General features: G+C 37.4%; 1 protein-coding gene across 1 annotated transcript in view; it reads right to left on the bottom strand.

Annotated features, from left to right (window-relative positions):
- The window catches only part of LOC150101230 (MAM and LDL-receptor class A domain-containing protein 2-like), a 1,363,156-nt gene that overhangs the window by 487,362 nt on the left and 860,282 nt on the right, over positions 1-15,512 (bottom strand). Inside the window, exon 33 of the mRNA XM_090402193.1 lies at positions 1,212-1,296. Coding sequence (XP_090258319.1) covers positions 1,212-1,296 — 85 coding nt within the window. The remainder of the gene's footprint in view (positions 1-1,211; positions 1,297-15,512) is intronic.

Below are 15,512 nucleotides of genomic sequence, written 5' to 3'. Positions count from 1 at the left end.
AATCAACAAAGCTGGTATGGTAGGAACTGAACTGAATAAATTTACATGGAATAAGAGAGAAATTAATGAAAACGCTAAATTAGCTGTATACAAGTGGTGTTCAAACCAATTTAAATTTATGGTCTGAGAGCTAGGTTAGAAATAAATCATTTGGTCATCATGACCAAAGACTAGAAACCACAAATATGAGAGTCCTAAGAAAGATTAGGGGTATGAACAGATGACATCAATGGCAATATCATGTTAAAAATGTGTATATTAGGATAGAACTTGACATTGTTAGCATCCAGAAATGTGTTAGCAAAGCTAACTTCAGGTGTTATTATCACTTAAAATGGGAGAGAAAAGATTAGCAAAACAAGTGTTCTCTGCAAGGTTGGCAGGAAAATGACCAAGATATAGATGGATTGATACAGTATCTGTCTTCTAAGGCAGAATCATTCTGCCTTAGAAGATAGAAACATTATTATTATTACATGACACCTCCAGGAACTCCATAGACTCATCGAGTTAGGGCACCTACTCTACAACTCTCTGTCTCCACCGCTCAATCCACCAACTACAACGAACCACAACCACACCAAGGCTATCTACCACCCACCATCACTGCCCACTAGTAATTTCACAGACAATCACAAACATCCATGCCCAAGGCAGGATTTGAACCCTGCAGCCTTTTGGCTGGAGAGCGGATATGCTAACCACTTGGCCAACCAGGCCTGCCAAAATTAAATTGATTTCTCACTGAAAGACAATCACAAACATCCATGTTCAAATACGCTAACCACTCGGCCAACCAGGCTGGCTAAAAAAGCATCCTCCCCAGCAGGTAATTAAACTCCCATCTCCCGTGTGACAGGCAGAATATTAACTACTATACTACTGAGAATCACAAAGATCTGGTAATGTTGGAGTCTTGACAGATAACAAATTGATTTGGAGGAAAATTGTTGTGAGGAAGTTGGTAATGATGTAAATTCTTCATGTAGTATTATCATAATATCCTGTATGCCCCTTGAGAGTATATGCCAGGAATTTGATGATAATGATATTTATATAAATGAAATTATCCAAAACGATTATCCTCCTCTGGTTTGCTAATTCAATTATTTTCGAAAAATGCCAGTGTCATTATTGCCATAATTCCTAGCTTAGCACTGGAATTTTACACTTTAAAAATCATATTTAAAGATAACTCTAAAATTACATACCTTTTGCTGGTTCACAATGTTGAGTGAATGACAGATCATCAATACTGATACTTCCTGGATTATTAATCACACCTTCAATTACAACCTAAAAATAATAGAATATTATCATAATATCTGTGTAAATGGTCTTATGCTTATTATAAACTTAACAAATAAATAAATTTTGGGATATTTTCTGCAACTTGGCACTTGTCTAATTCGAACGAATGAATAATGCACATACTCTCCATTTAACATGCTATGAACTGTATAATGAAAGTTGTTACTACTACTAATAGTAGCAAAATTTCTAGGTCTTACTTGCATGGCCAAACTTTCCTTGAAAATATACAATGTCAGAGCATTCACATTCACTCTGGTAGTGCATTCCCCTCATTCAAATACTCTTGTTATCACTCTTAAAACTGTGCAAATTTTAACAAATCATATTCAGGTAACGCTTATATGTTTCCAGGAATGAAAGTTCCCACTCTCCCACCATCTATTATACCATACAATATCTCTGTTACAACAATCTCATAGGACTGAAATAGAGATGCATGTTAAACACAGTTTAAGATTTAATTGACTAAGACAACTTTGGGTTGAGATATTTTGGTACACATATCATGAAAAATCATCATTGTAGTATATTACAGTGGGAAATTCAAAATTCAAAACAATAAAAATACCCAGCGAACAGAATCTTTCCTTGTATGCAGCTGTGATACAGCCACGTTTAATATTATTAGGACCAAATAAAGAGGTATGGTTCGTGTGTGTGTGTGTGTGTGAGTGAAAATAAATATTTAAAAAAAAACACATTAATAATATAATATTAAGTATAGTTCTTGATAATTTGCCAGAATAATTGAATGAAGAACACAACATTAAGGTGATGTAGAAGAGTTTCAGCATATTCTTTAAAAAGCATTCATATTTATGGAAACAACTGTGCATAATTTAGTATTGACATGCAATGGTTCCCAACCTTTGTCCACTTGTGTCCCCCTTTTAAACCTATTTCTATAAATTGTAACCCTTGTTTTTAAAATAGCTGTTTTTAAATACTGACGCTTTTGTTTAGTGAATATCTTAATGTAAAATAGTGAAAATAATGCCATTTCTGATTATTTTTCATGTATCCATGAATGGCCCAGCATGTACCCTTGCAGGTTCACATACCACTGGTTGGGAACCTATAACTTAGAGGATTCTGTCATTAGTATTTGTGGTCTCATGTTCTTCTAGACCCGATTCTTTGAAGGAGTGATGTTCAGAGATGTGTTTAGAAACAGATTACCTGTTTGTCTGAAATGAATAACTGGATGTTGGATGGAACTGAATACACTCTTAGCTTTACAGAGCACACCACTCTTTAACCTATCCTTGTACTCAAAACTGCAATCCTGAAACAACTGCTTGCTTCTACACTTTGTCAAATATTTCTTTATTGCACAGACATCCAAGTGATGAGATCAGTGCATTGCACTGAATGTGATGACTTCATTGGCACATTACTACAGTGAAATTATTATTTCTTTATCTCTTAGTTCCTTATCCTTTCTGACAGCAATAGAGATGGAGAGATATATAATCTTTCATGAGACAGACAAGGAGGAAAGAGAAGAGGAGTGCTGTTGATGATGGCAGAGGAGTTGTGCCCATCTAGGGTGGAGAGGCAAGGAGAAAATAGTAATGGTGGTTTGAAGCAGTATGGTATGGAGTGGAGGTGGAAAGGATAAAAAGTTTAGAAGGGCATTGCTACAGACCTGTTAATGTGGAAGGCAGTGAGAAGGCAAATTGGTCTGGTTAATAAGAAAAGGGTCATCATTATAGGCAATTTTAATTATGATCATAGAGACAGGAATAAAGAGACAGTGTTTGGAACCAAAAAGAATAAATTTCTTGAGTTTTTGAAGGACAACTATCTTAAGCAGTATTTAGCAGGGGGTGCACGAGTATTCAGGATCTTGGATTTGATTATCTCATCAGAGGATGTTATTGTAAATGAAGCTTTAAATCTTCCTCCAGTTGATGAAGTGACCATGAAGTGATCACTTCAGTAGTGGCCAGCCATATCAGTACTTTTGTGAGAAAGGGTTATATGTGAAATTATAAAGCAGGTGATTATGACAAATTCAGGAGGCAGCTTGCAGCAATATCATGGAATGAGGAATTGGATGGGAAGGAAATCAATACTGCTGGTCTCTATTCAGGAAATATCTGGCAAAGGAATGGCTGAGTTTATTGCGAAGGTCAGGAGATCACATAAGGTAGGTGAATAATGGATCACTGAAGAGGTGAAGCATGAAATCTGGAAGAAAAAGGAATGTGGAGGTAGCACAAGATGGGTGGCAATAATCAATTACACAAGGAATACAAAGAGCAAGAAATGAAGATGATTCACTTGGTAAGGGTAGCAAAAGTACAGTATGAATAGCAGTTAGCAAATGAGACTAAAAGAAATCCTACTAAGTTTTCTTGATATGCGATCACTAGAAGGAAGAATAATTAAGCAAAGATGATGTTGGTCAGTGATAATGGTAGAATGATAACTACTGAGAAGGATATAATAGGGATATTAAATAAACAATTCATTAAAGCATTGTATCCTTATGAATTAATTATGATCATAGAGACAGGAATAAAGAGACAGTGTTTGGAACCAAAAAGAATAAATTTCTTGAGTTTTTGAAGGACAACTATCTTAAGCAGTATTTAGCAGGGGTGCACGAGTATTCAGGATCTTGGATTTGATTATCTCATCAGAGGATGTTATTGTATACTGGAAACTGTATAAAGAGGGTGTGAGTAGGGGAGTGAGAGGCAGGTTTTTTTCGTGCAGAGTTGTGAATGATTGGAATGCCTTGCCTGAGAGTGTGGTGTCTGCAAGGAGTTTGAATGTGTTTAAGACCCGGTATGATGAGATGTGTGTGAGATAAAAGGACCTCCTAGATGAGTCTTTGACTCCATGAGGTCTTGTTTAATAATAATAATAATAATAATAATAATAATAATAATGTAAGATAATGATAATGCAGAACATGAGAGCAGTGGGAAGAGAGAAAGATCCACCAATGGTGAATGAGCAGGAGGTACATGCACATTTGAGTAAACTTGATGTCAATAAGGCCATAGGACTTGATGGAATATCACCAAAGGGAGTCAACACAGTTTCGCCTTACTTTTTTAACATGAGCCTTAGACTGGCCCAAGTTCCAAAGGAGTGAAAAGAGGTCAAAATTGTTCCACTTCATAAAGGGGATAATATGACTAAGCCTTTGAATTAAAGGCCATGTATGTATGTATAGATATTGCAAATGCCTTTGAGAGACTGCAATATATAACAAGCTGGTAATAACTGGAACAGATGGGGTTGGATTGTAGATTAGTATTGGATTAGATATTGGTTGTCTGACAGGCATCAGCAGATCATGTTTATGGTGGGTGGGGGATATTCCAGAAGCAGTAAAAAAAAAAAAAAAAGTCACTAGTAGTGTGCCCCAAGGATCTGTTCATGGGGTCAATGGTTTTTAATTTTTATGTAAATGATATTGGAAAAAGCTTGAATGGTGATATACAGATGTTTGCAGATGATGCAAAGTTGGGGAGAGCTGTAGAGTGGATGTCATAGCGTTACAAGTGGAGTTGAATATACTTGGTAAATGGGTTGGGTGTGTGGGAATATCAGTTCAATGTAGCAAAATGTAAAGTTTTAAAATTTGGGAAGCAAAGATGTGATGCATAGTACAAGATTAGTGGGGATAACTTAGAGGAGGTGGAAAAGATGAAAAATCTGTAGTGATAGTGGACAGGGACCTGAAATTTTGGGGACATTTTATTGAAATTGTGTGAACAGCACAATGGATTATGGCAATAATCCAGAAAACCCCCAAGCATGTAGAAGAAAGGATGTTATGATTCCATTGTATAAGGCTTTGATCATACTGCATATTGATTAGTATGCTCAGATTTAGTCACCTGGTTGTCAAAAGGATGACGAGTTGTTGGAGCAAGTTTAGAGAGATGATTGACTAAGTCAATTTCAACTCTTGGAATGTGGAGTATGAGGAGAGATTGAGAGAATGCAAGTTCCAGAGTCAAGATGGAGGAGAAGGGATATTATTGAGACAAATAAGATGGTAAGTGGACCAGATTACTGTAATGGGATTCTTTCTTTGTAGAATAGATGAAGACTGGGAAAGAACAACAAGGCATTCCTAGAAGCTGTATAAAGGAGATTCTTGTGTAATTAGAATGCATTACCTGAAAGTGTAGTGAGTGCAGAGATGGTGAAAGCATTTAAGTCACGGTAAGATAAGCTGTGTATGAGGGAGTAGGACCTCCTGTGATGAGTCTCTTGACTCCATGGAGGTCTGACGATGATGATAATAATATAATGATAATAATAAGAATAATATTAATTATTATTATTCCTACTTATCAGTGCCCTTCTCATTATGGTAGCACTTTTCTGGGTCGCCTTTACAATTTTTGTAATGTCTCCTGAACTACAGCTCCCTCCCTAACACCAATACTCCCATATTTCTTGTCTCCACCTCACATTGGATTGGAGCAAATTCCTTAATATAATACATCCAATTCAAACTTCTCTGGCAGTGCATGACTTTACATTTAGTAACCCAGAGCTGAAATTCCCATTCATCCACCTAATTACCAACCTATTGAATTCCCGTTTTCACAACACCACATGAGAGCTTCTTAAAATTGCTCTTCCCTGTTTATCATCAACAACCAACTGAACGTCTCTTCTCAAACCTCGAACTATGTCATCCAGAACAAACAACAGTGGTCCTAGAACAAATCTTATATGGTGACAAATGAGGTATTATTTGTTTCCATTCCCTTTTGAAACAATGCACCTCACAGAAACTCAATGGCACCCTATAAGACAACTATCCCTGTTGCCAATTAATTATGAATGTCAAAACTAATCAAGTTCACATTATTTTTTAAGTATTTACCTTGTTTCACCAATACATTTCGCTCCCAATATTATTGTATAATATTGAAAACATACTTTACGTTATCTTAATTTTTTTCGATATTTCTAGGCTACGCAGTTGGTCTGCGAGTTTTTTCCAATTGTCGCAAATCTCCAAAAATGTTTCCAATATATTTATTTAAAAAAAAAAAAAATCTGCGTATAAGTGTACCCACGTAGTTCAAACCCGCATTCTTCAGAAGCGGGGTGCTCGTGCATAGGCACTGCGGAACTGCAGCACCCCCAATTTTTCTCGATATGTAAATTATATTTATTAATTTATTTATATTTGCTTGTAATATTTAATTTTATCATCAACAATCCTATACAATTCTCTTATTTTGTATAAAAAATAATACAAATCCACCATTTAGCACTTAGGAGGGCAAAGAACGCTAGCAGCACTGCGTTTACCACAGTGTCATATTGCTATGCATGCAAACACATGCATGTTCATAGTGAGATGCGAGCTATTAGTAATGCGGCACTGTGCATCGTACAGTTCCACAGTTGTTTATATGCAGTTTGCGCCAGTAGGAGAGTGTTCATAGTGCTTTTCGTGTTTACTCTGTCTCTTTATACATTTGGACATTACAATTAAAGACATAACATTTGTTATAGTTTTTATTTTAGAACATTATTGGGGTTATGATAATGGATGTTATTTTTAAGTAATTTTGAATTATAATAAACTGTATAATTTTATCGATAATAAACAATATTTTTTCATGTTTAATTTTTTTTTTAATGTTTACCATAATTTTGATATTTTATCCAAACACTGTAGTTACAGTTGCATGTATGTAAGTATACACTGTGCACATATACTCTGTACTTATAGTGTGTGTGTGTGTGTGTATATCTCAAAAGTTGCAGCACTCCCATGATTTCAAGCCATGAGCCATCACTGGTATGGACTGATGTCTTTCACACCATTCCAGAAAGTCAATCCATCCATATGTTCACTGGGCATCAACAGATGCCCTTTGGTCACTCCGATGCTTGGTTATGTGCCACATCAGGCCTCGTCATGTAGTTCTGTTGTATGATTTTCTGGAGGCTTCCACTCTCTAAAGATCTGTCACTCCACACACAATCCCTCCATCTCATTGATGGTCTACACCTTCCTCTTTTTCCAGGAACTTCTATTACTGTTCCGAGAAGTCCTCCTTCCATCCTTTCAATGTGTCCAAAATATTTTAACTTTCTTATGTCAATATCCTTAACTCTGCCTTTCATATATATGATATCCTCAACAGCCTTCTGTAACACCACATCTCAAAAGCAGCTATCTTTTTCTTATCTGACTTCTTTAGGTTCCAAGTCTCACATCCATAAGTTGTTGGAAAAACAACTGCATCCAAAATCCTCAATTTTGTTCCCATGGAGATAGAGCCATCCTTCCAGATTTTAGACTGACTGTTGTTTTAGCCATTCCTAACTTTCTTCTGAACAGCAATTCTTCACATTAATAATGGATTTCAGGTACTCAAACTTGCTTCTCCATTAAGGTACACTTGTTTCTCACAAGCTTTTCTGTTTATATTCCCTTTGAGAACCACAATCTTTGTTTTTCTAGGATTGAGTTGAAGTCCTCTGTTATTACTGATTTTGTTAACTTTGTCAAAAATTTGTCTTAGTTCTTCCTTGTCATTACAAAGGGGATACTGTATCATCGGCATACCTCAGATTACTAATCAATCTACTTCCTTTCCTAATTCCTGTCTTGAGCTTATACAATGCTTCATACATGATGTCCTCTGCATATATACTAAACAAAGTGAGGAAAAAGTAGACATCCTTGCCTATCTCCTTTTTCAACCTCAAGTCAATCCAACACCTGTTCTTACCATGGCTTCTTGATCCCTATACAAGTTGGCTATCAACCTGATAGTGTGTTGAGGAAAACCCATTATTTTCATTACTTCCCACAGTTTCACATGCTGAATATAGTCAAATGCTTTAGAGCAGTCTAAGAAACACATTACTAGAGAGAGTCTGAATTCTTTATATTTTTCTATGATCTGTCTAAGGCAAAGGATCTGATCTCTGGTGCCCTTACCTTTCCTAAAACTTGCTTGTTCCTCAGGTATCTCTGCCTCAACTTTGGCTTCAATCCTATTTAGCATAATCTTCAATAAAAGTTTGCTTGCATGAGATATTAAACGAATAGTTCTATAGTTCTTGCAAGCCTTCATGTCTTCATTCTTATGTAGTGGTATGAAAACAGACTTCTTCCACTCCCTAGGCCATGATCCTGTTTCCCATATCCTTATTATCAATCTATGAAACACTCTTATCTCTCCATCCCCTGTAGCCTTAATTAATTCTGCTGGGGATTCCATCTGCACTTGGGGCCTTATCTGTTAAGCTGCTTAACTGCTCTTTCAACTTCAAGTGGAGGAGGTTCCAAATCAGAATTTTCCTGGTGAGAGGGCTCCTCCAAATTTTCTTTATCCTCTCTATTGTACAGTTCCTCACAGTATTCTTTCCATCTTTTTTGATCTCCAATTCTTCTGTTAGTAATGCTCCATTCCTGTCTATGATGACATTTGATTTGGCTTAAACTTGTACTTTAGGTCACAAACTAAATGAAACATCCTTTTATAATTGTGCCTCCTCATTTGACACACTATCTCTCTCTTCACATTTATTAGTATAAAACTTTTCCTTGTCCTGCTTGATGGCTCTTTTGACTTCTCTATGTAATCTCTTATATTCTTCAGTCCCTGGGTTGAGCATGTAATTATGCACATAAAAGAAAACTGCTACAAAAAAGTATAGGATTTATACAGACTTATTGAGTTCTTTACAGTCCATCTAGTCCTCTGTGCAATTGGCATCTAGTGCTTTGAAAGGTTCTACAAATTATGTACATTAAATTTGATTTTCAGCTGTGCTAGATTCCCAGACACCACTGACATTAATTGTGCTAATTGCAGGACAAGGAAAAGTTCTATACTAATAAATGTGAAGGGATAGAGAACTTTTCCTTGTCCTGCTTGATGCTCTTCTGACTTCTCTATGTAATCTCTTATATTCTTCAGTTCCTGTCTCTCTTTGTTTTTCCAACTGTGTTCTTTTGATATTAGTTCCCATATTGAATCTGATATCCATGGGTCTCTTGGTCTTCTTATTGGACTGAGATAGTTCTTAGCTGTATCCTGTATTATCACCCTTGACTCCTTCCCAAAGCATTTCTGGTGAGTTCTCCTCATTGGTCTTCAAAAAATCATCCAACCAATTTGATGTTTCTTCTGTGAATCCACTAAGAATTACTCTAACATCCAATCTAGTGGGATGTGCCTGACTTAGACATTTTCAGAGTCTTATTCTTACTTTGGCTCTTACTAGCTGACGATCTGTACCACAATCTGCTCCAGGACATGTAGGCATATCAGAGATGCTTGTCTTCTGCCACTGGAGAGCCAAGATGTAATCAATTTAATGCCTTAGCCCATCAATGTTAGATATCCAGGTATAGGTCCATCGTGGGTATTTCTGTAAGCAGGTATTGGTAATAACTAATCTGTTGGGATTGGCAAATTCCAACAGTCTTTCACCACAGGTGTTATGCACACCCAGACCAAACATGCCACACTACGGCCTAATTCTCATACTCTTTCGCACTTTTGCATTTAAGTCCCCTAAGATGTAAAATATGTCTCTCCCTGGTAGACAGTCCAAAACAGTCTGTAAGTTTTCATAGAATTCTTCACTCTCTTCTTCAGGCCTATCCATGTGGGGTACATAAACTACCATGATAAATACATTGGTAGGCTGAGCCTTAAGTCTAATAGAAAGTATCCTATCATTAATGTGGTTATAACCAAGAAGGCTTCTTGCCTGAACTGTCTTCAGTATCACAGCTACCCTATGATGCTTTGAGTCACCACCTGAGTAAACAACTAGCTTACCATTCTGTCTTTTGAAGTGACCTTCTCCATTCCATCATTCCATCTGGTCTCTGTAATTCCCAGGTTATCAATTTGATACCTATCCATCTCTTTACAGACAATCTCAAGAGTACCATGTGCCTACATAAAATTCCCTTCATCCTATACTTTCTGTGTTGCTCATTCACAATATCACTGACATTCGTTGGAGACTGTAATATACTTCTCAAACAGGACCTTCTGCCTAACCAAGCAAAGGTTAGTCGATTGGTAAAGCCTCTGCTACTAATGACTCACAAAAAGTTAAGCAAGTTTGAGCACAGTTAGTAGCTGGAAGGAGAACAATCGTTTGATGCTATTGGCACACTCTCCCTCAATGAGTCTTTGGACTCCCTGGAGGTGTCACATAATAATAATAATAAGCACTGAACACGGCTCTGATTATTCTGCGCAACAACCAATGCAGTATGAGATGTATTACAAGGAACAACTATATTAGCATTTTGGAGTGAAGACACTGCAAGAAGAAAGTGATAGGGTTGTAGATAACCTTTCCACATAATATTAGATGAAATAGCAAAATAGGAAAGATCCACCCCTAGACCTCGAATATTCTAATAGCATTGGGGAAAGCAGCAAGAAGGAAAGAAAAAAGGGGAGGGACTAGTCTACAGATAATATAACAGATGTATATTACATGAAATAAGGCATGGTCCGACATCAGGTACCTTGGGTTTGCCACGTGCGTACTCACTACAGTGAGCACTTGCAGAACCAGAATAGTCGATGACTGGAAAAGGGTTCTCTGGAGTGACAAATCCTGCTTCCAAATGTTTCACTCTGATTGTAGTATTTGGATCTGAAGGTTACCCTGGGAATGGATCCGGCAGAACTGCATCATTAAAACTGTCAAGTTTGCTAGAGAATCGGTGATAGTATGATGCATTTCAATGGATTAGGGCGTAGTCCACCATTGGTGGATATATCCAAAATCATGACACCTGATGGCTTCCTGGATAACTTCATGCTTCTGACACTGTGGAAGTACTTCGGGAGTGATCCTTGCATTTTTCAGAATAATAATAATCTATGATATACTCCACGGTGTGTCCAAGACTGGTTTCACAAAACAATGTTGAAGTGTTGGACTGGTTTGCTCAGAGCCCAGAACTCAACCCCATATAATGTCAAATTCAATCCACATCACATTGGTCATCTCAAGAGCATCGGCAATGAGGGTAGCTTTGCCCTCATTTTTTTGAGAGCAGAAATTGGTTGAAAGCATGCCCGTAGTAGTTGCCATCATTCAGGTAAAGGAGGTCCCACTCAGTCCTACAATTGTAAATACTTTTTTTTTTTTTTTTTTGACAACTAGATTATTATTATTATTAGTCCTTAGACATGCAGTCCTTGCATTCGCATAGTATGTCTCATACTTTGCTTTGAACTCATTCTCAATCATAGCAACAGCATCGACTCTGGCAACCCATTCCACTCATTCGCCGCTCTCCAAGCAAAAAATCTAGTTCTAACACTTGTTAACTACACCCTTACTCAGTTTCCAAGGATGGCCCCTAATTTTCCCACCATCACCAGGGTTCCATGAAAATTCATCGAAAAGACAATTCATCGAATGAACAATACATTAAACGACAATTCGTCGAAAATGTAATTCATCGAAAACACAATTCACCGAAAATTTTAAATATTCGATAATGTTATGATAAAAGTGATCCATTTAGAACAAAAACTGAACCATGCAGACAGCTTCCTGTACTGGCAACTTCTACTAATTCCACTAAGTCAGAGAGTTATTGTAATACATAATTTGGACACATTATTTCTTTGTTGCCCTAAATATAGCTGAACTGAAAACTGGAACGGCTTTTTCTTGTAAAAGTTTCAAATAGCGAATCTGAGTAAAATTCATCCCATAATAATTGCTGTATTGAAGTCACATATTACTACTAGCAACAACAATAATGGAGCCTACGTAATTCAGTTGGTATAAATGAAGCTGTTTAGTTAGAAATACCCGGGTAGTTGGAATCCCATTTACGACGCGCATCATTTTTATCAGTCCTGTTCAGCTAAAGGTAAGTTAGCAGGCATAATATGGATTGGCTGGGCTTTTCCTCCCTGAAACAGGCAAATAAGTCCCATGAACAGACCTGAAACAGTTATCGGACAAGACAGACTATAAGAAACCATATTATTCTATTATTTTTTCCTATTACAGAAGCATTGATATCTCCCTATTAGCAGTTTGGTTTTTGTTCTAAATAGATCAATTTTTTCATAACATTTTCGAAAATTTAAATTTTCAGTTAATTGCTTTTTCAGTGAATTGCATTTTCCACGATTTTTCGTTCGATGAATTGTTCATTTGATGAATTGTCTTTCGATGAATTACTTTTTCGATGAACTCTCCGGATACCCACCACCAGACCTGTTCTGAAAAATTTCCTCTGTATTAATCTTGTAAAAACTGTTCAGTAATTTGTATGTCTCAATCAACCCTTTTCTGCCTGCCAACCAATTTCTGAAACCCACAAATCTTCCACCTGTTCTTGTAAGGTTCCTTTCATAGATCTGCTACCATCTTGGTCACTCGCCTCTGGATTTTCTCCATTTCTTCCTCATCCTCAATAAACTCAGGTGACCAGACCTGAACACAGTAATCAAGATGGGGGGTCTTATCAAGGCTGGATAAAGAGGAATAATAACCTGTTTGTCTGCTCATCAAAGTATTCTTTAGTAACCAAGTAATCCAATGAGCTGCTTTAGCCACTTTTGCTATGTGCCCTCTAAACTCCAACTCCCTATCCACCAACACTCCCAAATCTCTAGCTTTATCAATTTCCTGTAGTACAGTTCCATCAATGTGGTAATCTTTTCATCCAAGCTGCATAACTTTACACTTTGGCATATTAAACTGGTGTCCATTCTCGTTTGCCCAGACTGCCAGTCTATCCCAATCACCCTGCAATATTTTATCATCATCATCTTGTATTAATTATTGCTCTACACAATTTTGCATCATCACCAAACAACTGAACAGTTCCTCTCAGATCCCTTCATATATCATTAACATATAAATTAAATAGTAGCAGCCCAAGAACAGAGCCCTGTGACACACCACTTGTCACAGGCCTTCGTCTGGACTCTACTCCCAAATAAACTACTCTCAGAAATGTCTTCACTAACCACCCTTTTATCCACCTCAAAAACCCTATATCCATTCCCATGTGCTGCAGGTTATTGATTATAATTCCATGTGGTATACTGCCAAAGGCTTTTGCAAAGTCTAATAGTATCATTGTAATCCCATTAACCTTTATCTAACTCAACTATCACTGTATTATAAAATGTGAGCAAGTTACTGAAGCATGACCTATCCTTCACAAAACCATGTTGTACTCCCAGCCCATGCAGTATCCCATTTCCATCTATCTATAACTGTATTTTAGTCTTAGCCAACATTTATCTTCTTCTTGTCTTGTCAGATGTCATCTCCTTCCAAGAGGTTGACCACCACGAGATTCCACCATTTATGGTTTTTGCTTCTCTTTTGCATTCATTTTTGCTTCTAATTTTTGTCTGAGAAGACAAAAAGGTCCATCATTAATATTTCTCATCCAATCTGTTCTTTGTCTCCTCTTCTTTTTCCTTGTATCATTGGCACACAAGGATTGAGGGTTTTGGATTTGGTCATCTCATCAGAGAATGTAATTATAAAGGAGGTGTCAAATCATCCACCAATTGGTGAGAGTGACCATGAGGTGATTACCTGGGTGGTTACCAGCAGTGCGAGGACCTCTGTGAGAAAAGGGCATATGTGGAACTATAAAAGGGGTGATTATGAAGAGCTCAGGAGACAACTTGTGGGTGTAGCGTGGAATGAGGAGTTAGCTGGAAAAGAGATCCATGCAGCTTGGGGGATTTTCAAAAACTGTTTAGTAGGTGCAATGTCTAAATGTATTCCAAGGATGAGAAGGTTAAATAAGGTAGGTGTGAGATGGAAGAATAAAGAGATTAAGCAAGCAATACAGAGAAAAAGGGCATTGTGGAGGCAGCATAAGAGAAGTGGAAATAACCAATTCCATGAGGTCTACAAAGACCCAAGCAAGGAGGGTGACTTGGTTGGTGAGGGTTGCTAAAGAGAGGTATAAACAGCAGTTGGCTAATGAAGCCAAAAGGAACTCATATTTTTTTAATATGAGTCTTGTACTCGGTCAAGTTCCTAAGGAGTGGAAGGAGGGCAAGATTGTGCCACTTCATAAAGTAGGTGATCGAACTTAAGCATCAAACTATAGACCTATCCGTGTGTCAGGTGTTGTGGTTAAGGTGTTGGAGAAGCTTGTGAGAACTAGGATCCAGAGTTGGGTTGATAACAGTGGTATTATCTTTGATGGACAGCATGGATTTGCTAAAGGGAGGTCATGTTTTAGTAATCTACTTACTTATTTCAATTATTACTTATTACATCCACAAGCAACTGAATATCCCCTTGCAATCTATTGACAATGTCATTGATATAAAGTCTGAATAATAAAGGTCCCAGTACTGAGACCTGTGGAAACACTTCTAACCTTCTGCTTCCTTGACATTGCCCAACCATACACATCCCTCTGACACCCATCAGACAGCCAATCCTGAATCCAGTTGACCAATCCAGACCCATGTGTTGCAACTTAAATATCAGCTTATCATGTGGCACCCTGTCAAATGCCTTTGCAAAATCCAAAAAAATGGCAGTATATGCCTTTCCCTCATCAACTGCTCTTGTCACTTTATTATAAAAGGCAATCATATTACTAAAGCAAGAGTGCCCCTTAACAAATCCACGTTGATTCTTGTATATAACATTATCCTCATCTGCCCATTGCTGTATATGGTCCGTCAATAATTTCTCCAAGACCTTAACAACTACTGATGACACACAAACTGGCCTATAATTAGACACTTCCAGTCTGCTACTGTCCTTGTGCAGCAGCACTATCTCACCTTCCTTTCATTCTTTGGCTACCTTTTATGCAGCTAGACTTTTATTGAAGAGTCAGGTCAATGGAGCTGTCAGTCATTTAGCATATTCTCTCAAAACCCGTCGTGAAATACCATCCAGTCCCACAGCTTTAATGGTATTCAGAGTACTCGGTATTTGGAACACACTTTTTTCTTGCACCTCTAAACCCTGAACCTACCCTATCCCCTCTAGTATTAAAACCTCTTCTCCAGGATGAAATACTAAAATAAACTAGTCATTGAACAACTCCACTATGTCCTCTACATCCGTCACTGTATTCCCATTTTTATCCTTCAAAATCATTCTTCCACAATAATTTCTCATTCTACTGGCCACATACCTAAAAAATTCCATAGGATTTTCTTTGGATCTTAGTGCCAGTCTCTTTTCAT

The sequence above is a fragment of the Typopeltis vanoorti genome, chromosome 12, assembly GCF_054136105.1.
Source record: "Typopeltis vanoorti isolate ZY-2024b chromosome 12, IOZ_Tvanoo_1.0, whole genome shotgun sequence".
NCBI lineage: Eukaryota > Metazoa > Arthropoda > Arachnida > Uropygi > Thelyphonidae > Typopeltis > Typopeltis vanoorti.
This window is presented reverse-complemented; position numbering and strand designations above follow the sequence as displayed.